Source organism: Malurus melanocephalus, unplaced genomic scaffold (assembly GCF_030028575.1).
Source record: "Malurus melanocephalus ecotype Western Australia unplaced genomic scaffold, MMel_1.1 scaffold_789, whole genome shotgun sequence".
In the NCBI taxonomy this organism is placed as follows: domain Eukaryota; kingdom Metazoa; phylum Chordata; class Aves; order Passeriformes; family Maluridae; genus Malurus; species Malurus melanocephalus.
This window is the reverse complement of record NW_026624021.1, coordinates 190,955-198,765: the sequence shown is the minus strand read 5'-3', so window position 1 is coordinate 198,765 and position 7,811 is coordinate 190,955. Positions and strand designations below refer to the sequence as shown.

At 37.3% G+C, this 7,811-nt stretch overlaps 1 protein-coding gene across 2 annotated transcripts in view; it reads right to left on the bottom strand.

Moving 5' to 3' along the window:
* Nucleotides 1-445: 445 nt before the first annotated feature.
* Nucleotides 446-7,811, bottom strand: part of PRDX4 (peroxiredoxin 4) — an 8,342-nt gene continuing 976 nt past the window's right edge. Inside the window, exons 2-8 of one of the 2 annotated variants that reach the window (XM_057385111.1) lie at nucleotides 6,252-6,369; nucleotides 5,149-5,265; nucleotides 4,482-4,604; nucleotides 3,739-3,869; nucleotides 2,133-2,167; nucleotides 893-939; nucleotides 446-569 (exon numbers count right to left, since the gene is read on the bottom strand). In XM_057385111.1, coding sequence (XP_057241094.1) covers nucleotides 566-569; nucleotides 893-939; nucleotides 2,133-2,167; nucleotides 3,739-3,869; nucleotides 4,482-4,604; nucleotides 5,149-5,265; nucleotides 6,252-6,369 — 575 coding nt within the window. In that variant the 3' untranslated portion in view covers nucleotides 446-565. The remainder of the gene's footprint in view (nucleotides 570-892; nucleotides 940-2,132; nucleotides 2,168-3,738; nucleotides 3,870-4,481; nucleotides 4,605-5,148; nucleotides 5,266-6,251; nucleotides 6,370-7,811) is intronic. The other variant, XM_057385110.1, reaches the window with a different exon arrangement.

Below are 7,811 nucleotides of genomic sequence, written 5' to 3'. Positions count from 1 at the left end.
TGTACTGATTTATGTAGGGTAGAGTTTGTTCTTATTAGCTGAAAAATGTTTTCCAGCTTTGGATAGACTGGAAATCTCATTCAGCAACTTATTCTTGGCTTTTGGGTTAGCTGCTATTGCCTCTGGACTACAGACAAACATACCATAACCAAGTGTCTCTCTTCTAGCTGTGGTTTCTACAATATAACCAGACAAGACAAGGTTTTTGCAGAAATTAAGAAATCAATTAATAGCAACAGTCATGAATCTAAGCCCAAGATACTAAGAGAAGTGAATTTGGGGAATACTGAGCATCTAAACAAACCTMAAGAGAAAACATGTATTTCATAAGAATATTTTCTGATAGCTAATGAGGTACCTGTGCTTGACAYGAGTTAGACATCACTTTAAACAAYGAGCCCTTTAATGCTTTACTGCCATTACATATTAATCAAACTCACAAAAGTACCAAAATTAATGAAATTTTATTGGCAAAAATCAAGTTGAATGTGACCTATTTGATTCAACAGAAGTGAGCCTTAGTTTAGCTTATCAAAATACTTCAGTTTTCCAGCTGGATCTGGAATTATCTGTGCAAGGAAGAAAATAAAAATGTTAGTCAAAAACCAAAGCCATGAAAACACAATAACCTATAAAGCCAGAACAGCACAATATTTCATAGTAAGACACTGCTGCCAACTCACTAGCAACACTGAAGAGTAATTTACTGGTTGATTTGGTAYTAGATTACTTTTCATCTCTAAATGTACCTAACAGCAATAGCAGAGAGATTCAACTGACTGAGGCAYGAGAGAGTGCAGCTTACCAAAGGAAGAATTTTGACAACTTGCCCCAAAAGCAAGGTATTTTGATAAATTAATGTCTGTAATCTAGAGGCTTAGAATTTACTTACAGTTCTTCCCTTGGCCACCACATTCTCATGGCTTCCTCTGGTTTGATCTAAATCAAACACATTTAGAAGGCATGACTACATCTTTGAGAAAGGCTTTTTCAACTCCTCTGCAATTATCTGCATCTTTTGCACAGAGGAGATGAAGAATGCTTATGTATTGCTTTAGATTATTAAATTGGCAGTATTGAAGCTGCTAATATCAGCATTGTAAGATTTTTTTTAGAAAATATGTTAATATCATGTTGTCTAGGTGATCCTAGTTATGGAGGGCAGAAGTTTTCAGTGCCAAAATATGAATGTTAGGCCAGCCAGCTCTCTTTCATTTTACAGTCCTAATATCCAGCTTTCCCCACTGTGGCACTCCTCTGCTACCTTGAAAAAATTGATTCCTATCCTTCAGTCATCCTGGGAAGTTTTCACATCCATCAAAGAAACATGGTTTAACTTTCCACTGTTTTTTACTATGAATTGTACTAGTGAGTACAATGCTCACTAACTCTCCTTAGAGGCTGCTGGGACCTGGTTTTTGTTGAGCCAGCTCTTTAACAACAGTGCTCTGTCATCAGGAGATGGTTCACAAGGAAGCCACATGCTCAAATAAATGACAGTGATCTCATCTGAACGAGGCAGCTCAGACCTCTGGTGAAAGTTTCATTATTCTGCTGAGGCTCTCTCTGAGCCAGGGAACACAAACAAGTTCACTGAGTGTTTATCTCAACTCTGGCTCCTCTGCCTCAAGTCACATGGAGCCCAGGAGTAACAAAGAAGGGARGGCAATTGCACAGCAAAGCAGTGCTCCCTGCTGGAATGCTGACATGACATGCTGGCTCTGCCACATAAYACAGCAGCCTGGGAACTTATCTTTCCTTTTTTTTTGGGTAGTGCCCAGGTTCTGCAGTAAGAACTAATATGGACAAATAACCCAGAAGATACAACAAACTCCAGAATTTTGAACTCCTCACAAGGTGTTRACAAGTAAAAGAGTTCTTGATCACAAACTCACTGCTGATCAAGTGAAATTTTTTTCATGCATCAGGAATTTGAAAGAATTGCAACATGTCTAGTGTGAGGGAAATGAGCTCCTAATGAAATAAACAGATCCCAAAGTGTAACTTCAATAATGTGAGATTACTCATACCTTCTCATTGAAAGTTGCTAAGATTTCAGATTTGGCTCTAGTAAAAATGATAACTGAGTGCTTGTTAGTAGTACATACATGTAAACATAAACAGTGACTTACTGTTTCACTGCCAGGTTTCCAACCAGCAGGGCAAACTGCAAAAAAGAAGGGACAAAATTAGCAGAAGTATTTTTACACACACAGACTTTTGTGTGTTCAAAATTCCCTTCCTGACCATGAAATAAAACACCATGAAGTGTCACAGGAAAGTATCTGAACCTACTAAATGTGCTGTTTTCTTTACACATGGGATGGTGACCTAACAGTTTATACTTGATCACCCACCACTTCTGTTACCCGAAAACTGCAGACCTCTGGATGGATGCCTATGCCTTAATTTGTGCCCTTCTACATGAACTACTGGCAAAGCAGTATTTGAGAATGAACACCTATTCTAGTAAAAACATGAGTTTTGTATAAAATTCAGGTGACTACCCAGGGACCTACCTTCTTTTCTTTAGAATAAAAACTAGAGGAATTTTTAACAAAGGAATCAGTTCAAAGATTCCACATGAGACTGATTTTATTTGTAGCTTTGCTTAGGAGCAAAAGGATGGCAGCACATGCTTATGACACAGTGTGGCTGGGAGCCCTGGGACCACCTGTACAGCTGCAYATTCTGGAGTGAAACTCTTATCTGTTCAGAGCTCTCTCTCTGAGACTTCACCCGAAGCAGTTATGCCACATTACACTTCTTTAAGACATAATGACAGACAAAATGCCCCAAATATTAGGAATTGTGAACTGTTTCTCCTTTTCTGTGCAAAGAAACCAATAAGGCATCTACAGAGRCTCTCCTCAACATTCATGTAAAACCTTGGAAAAAAAAGGTGGTATTCTGGAAACACTGCAAATCAACATTCTGTAAAATGGCTTTGTAACTAAGTGGGGGTAAATTTCCTTAGTCAGATGTGCACAGCCTAACTATCAGCATCTATCTTTTCAAGCTGTATAGCAAAGCAGAATAAAGATTTGAATCTTTATATAAAGGTACTTTCAAATGCCTGGTGAAATTGAGTTGAATTGGAAGTTAAGCTGCTAAATGTGCATTCATGTTTGAAAAAATCTTCAAATAAATTATTTAAAGAAATGTGGTAAGTTCACATTTGAGCTAGAAGTACACTATGCTTGAACTGGAGGAGTAAGAATTCTCGATAAAAGAAATGATCTGAAGACAGCAAAACTTCTTTGTTGGTCACACAGCAGTTAGAAAGAAGACACAGGTAATGGCACTGTAATTTCCACAATGCATCTTGACATGAAACACACTGAATTACTTGTGGCAGGTCCTCACTGAATGGCATAGGACAGGGATGACTGCATCTCCATTATTTTAGTATGTGAGAATGTACTGAAATATTGGGCCTTGTTCTTCACAGCCTCATATTTTGTATAAATTTATGCTTGTGACACATGSTACATAACTCAAAATTCAGACTAAAGAATGCTTTATGCTCTCATTCCTGTGGATGTGAAGCAAAACATAAATTACTATTACAGAAACAACCTAAGGACCTGGGACCACAGAATCAAGCAGGGCAATCAAATCACTTCAGTCACTGCATGAGGCCAGTCCTTAACACTACTAAGCACTTTTTCTCCAAAAAGCTAAAAAATTCAAGGTTAAGTAAAACAATCTTCAATATGGCAATATCTGAAAGAGCACCTTCTCCATGTTTGTCAGTGTACTGGAATGCTTGTACTAAACGAAGTGTTTCATCCACTGATCTCCCAACAGGAAGGTCATTCATTGTGATCTGTCGAAGGATTCTCTTATTGTCAATAATAAAAAGGCCTCTGTGGGAAAGAAAAAAAAGTTTCTGTGTGTTAGGAAACAGAATTAATGATAGTGTTGTTTTTATGCTCTACTTTATGTCTGCTGGATGGGAGGAATTTGATCTTTGCAAACACCATACAATACCCACCACTAATAATCTACTGTTCTTTACCTGGGTTTCAGATTACATGAGCTGAGCTCAAGTTAAAACCAAAAAAGGATATTCTTTGCAGAACATAAAACTAAGCTTGGATAGGTCCTGCCAGGAGATGCTGCAGGTGCTACGGCATGACAGGTACCAAAAGAAACTATTCAGTTTTAGGCAAAAGCATCTCTTTAGGTAATCTTAGTCTTGACTCCACTTGGACTTGGGAAGTCCCTGAGCAACTGCAGTTCTAGGGAATCCTGAATATTTGCCCTGCCCTAGGTGTCTGCTTATGCCTGCTGTTAGACAGGATAACCCTGACTCCTCTTCTGACTTATATTTTTTTGTGTTCTTCAATATTTGTTGCTTGCCATGAATTCCCAAGTAAAATCTGTCCTCCAAGAAAAATTTACAATGCTTCTTTAAATATAAAGCATTAAGTATTAGCCCAGCAAAAACCCAGCTGAACTGCAACCTACTGAAATACCTAAGTGTATGTCCTTGATCTTCCAGATACACTCCATAATCCTTTGAAATCTGGTGTGTCASATCAGAAAGAAGRGGAATCTTCATTGGTCCAAGTCCTCCTTGTTTACGAGGAGTGTTAATCCTTTGAAGGAAATGAAATACAGAAGTATTTCCTGTAAAGATTAAAATTCTCTACACAATTCAGAAGTCACAAACCAGAACAGTACAATAGAAGGATTTAGTGCACGAGTCATTTTTTCTGTTYTGCACACAAAGGAGAATTAACAGTATTTGTGGCTTGAACAAAATGTTCAGTAGACATTTTGAAGGTTTTGGCCACATCTAATGATGGGCTCTTCCTTATCAGTTACATTTGCTTTATGCCAAAGTGCTCATGAACTGTGACAATGTGAAGCATTTATTGATAGTTTCCTTTTTTTTTTGTATTTGTAGTATTTTTTGGACTGAGATATGACACATTTCAAGCAACACACATTAAACAAGCTTCAAAAAAAAAGGTACTTTCACACACTACAGTTAAAATTTATTTTAAGCATCTGTGTCAATAACATCACACTTTCACACATTATGGTATACCTACAGAGGCTAAAAATCTGRGGAGTACTGTTCTTCAGCTAAGATGGAACCRTGTATAATGTTTAGTGAAAGAAGARAAAGATACATACCATGCTAAATGAGTGAATTTTGAGTCCACAGAACATGCTACTACTTCAGTATTTATTGCTCTGAATTCTTCAATTCTGTCACTGAAGGCGATTATCTCAGTTGGACAGACAAATGTACTATAAAATTTAAGACAGGAAAAAAGTCAAAATTTCATGAAAAAGCAAATAAATTGTCTGCTTAACTTGAACTCGTGGATTTATCATAAATTATTTCAGCCTTTGCTTATTTTTATTGCTTCTTCAAGTATTTAACCAAAATGCTGCCTAACAAATCTTCTACCCTCAGACTGTATCTTAGTTATAAAGGGATTATTTMTGAAGATTATAAACGTACAGTTATCTTACAATCTGGATTCAGAGTTTTTACAGTTACTTTCTTTCAGACTGAACCAATATCAAGTGGCTGATTTTAAGCACTATAAGCCAATTTTTTCAGAGGATCATACTATAATTTGTTGTTACCATGCATGTGTGCAAGGTTTGTATTTAACTTTTTCTACTATAGAAGAACTGAAGTGGTAATGATGYTATAATATCAGTTCTGCACCTCTGTGCATAAGTGCTGCACAATGCAGTTATTGTGTGGAAATTCTGTAATTTATTATTCTGTGGAAAACAATGGGATTGCCCCTTACAAAGCAGACATGTTTTCCCTCAGTCAGTAAAGTTACTGAATTCTAAATAAAGGAGGTTAATGTTAAGTGCTCTTAGGATGTTATGGGATGAGCTTGAAGGGAAAATGCCACCTCTTGGGTACACTATATACACTCTAGAGAATATAGAAGGGATGCTCTCTTCTATTTGCAGCACTGATTTACAGCACCAAATAGAATATAGAGGCTGCCTAGCTGGGTAACTACAAAGTTGGCTTTTTTGTGTGGAGACACAAATTAGTGGACACAGTTATAAGGACAAAGATTGTTATAATTTTACCAAAGCACGATGAGAAAACAAATGCAAAGAATATATTTTCTTCTGTCACTCCTTTCTTCTCTCCCAAATTCTTACCCAACAAAAATACAAGACCTCAAAAAAAGAGAAGAATTAATGAATTATGAATCTAGTGTAGCTGCACTCAGTATGTCTATAGTGATCTTACTTACAAGTCGAGAGGATAGAAGAAGAAGACAAGATATTTTCCTTCATAATCTGTTAATTTCAGCTCTTTAAACTCTCCATTAATGACTGCTGTTCCCTCCCAGTAAGGTGCTGGCTTGGAAACTGAAAGGCAAAGAAWGTTCCATTAAAAGTCAGAATATGAYCATATTCAAACCTAGCTGTTCTTCCTTTTGCTTCAAAAACAGCCTGCAGCATAGTTACAAGAGGAAACAGCTTTACAGCTCTAAACTGTATAGGGGTACAGAATGATGAAGTAACACAGGTTTTGGTACAYACAGAAAGTAAATAATTAGACCAACCTGTGCTTGTACATGAGCCCTGCTGATCACTGATAATCACAGCCAAAACCACAAACCTTATCTGGGCTGACTGAACAAACCACGTATGCACTGCCAGCTCAAGGTTCCTGCTGGACTGGAGGAGAAACTTTTTAATAGTTCAGGTACCCTCACTCTTGTTAGGAACAGCTGCTGGGAACCAGAAGCAYAAGATAGTGCAAATTCACATTGCTACTTTTTAGCCATAGAAAACTCTCTGGAATTCTGGTCCACAAAAAAATACATGCCACAACCTGTTTAGAGACAAATGCCTAAAAATGCAGCATATGTTTATTAAATTGCAACTCCTATGCAAATTTTAACTTCAAGATAGCTGTGTTTCCAAAAAAAAAATCCAGTTGAAATGCATGAAATATATTTACTATTCCTATTAGAGGGGATTGACCTTGAATTAAAAATATTAAAAATTAATTTGTCAGTACTATTTTCATAGCAATGTGAATTCTGAGACAAAGGAAAAGGATAAGGTACGCCGGAGTTACAACGTAATCTGAACACACTTGCAATGTCAAGGACATTGAYAGACATCTCCAGGGAATGCCTCTGATAAAAATATGAGGAATCTTAATTATTGTTGTTTAGAATTGTTTGGCTCTCTTTTTCTTAGGACAACTCTCAGCTGCAGAATATAGTTAGCAAGGATGTATAACAAAGACCTTCAAATTAGGAGGGAGAAAGAAAAGTTATTAAATAAAATAGTGTATATCTTGACCCCCTTCTAAATTAAGGTAATTGTTTTGGCAGTTATGAACTTTAATAATTGCAAAGGGAGRAAAACCCAAACAATATTGTTTACAAATATCTTGGCTGCTTTTATTTTTTTGTAACATCTGCTTGCTAACGTTTATAGCAGAATGTACGCCACGGCTCAGTAAAGGAAAAGGATTCTAAAACTGCAAAGTCTCACAGTGAAGATAATTTTTGTGTGATCTCTCTGTACTCTCCGTCCTGCAGAACAGGACTTTTGGAAAGCGTCTGACTTCTTGAGCAGTTGCCCCCGAACATCTCACTGCTTTGCGATTTAAGGTGTTTGTCCCCGGCTCTGTGATTAAAGCATTTAAATCATAACAGAGCACGGGCACAAAAGCAGTGCGGTGACAGCGAGTTACGAGCGGTGCCCGTTCATTGTTTCYGATCGCAGTGTGAGCACAAAACATTCCTGTGCATCCCTTGAAGGGCTTCCCTGGACTCTCGCCAGGTCTGGAA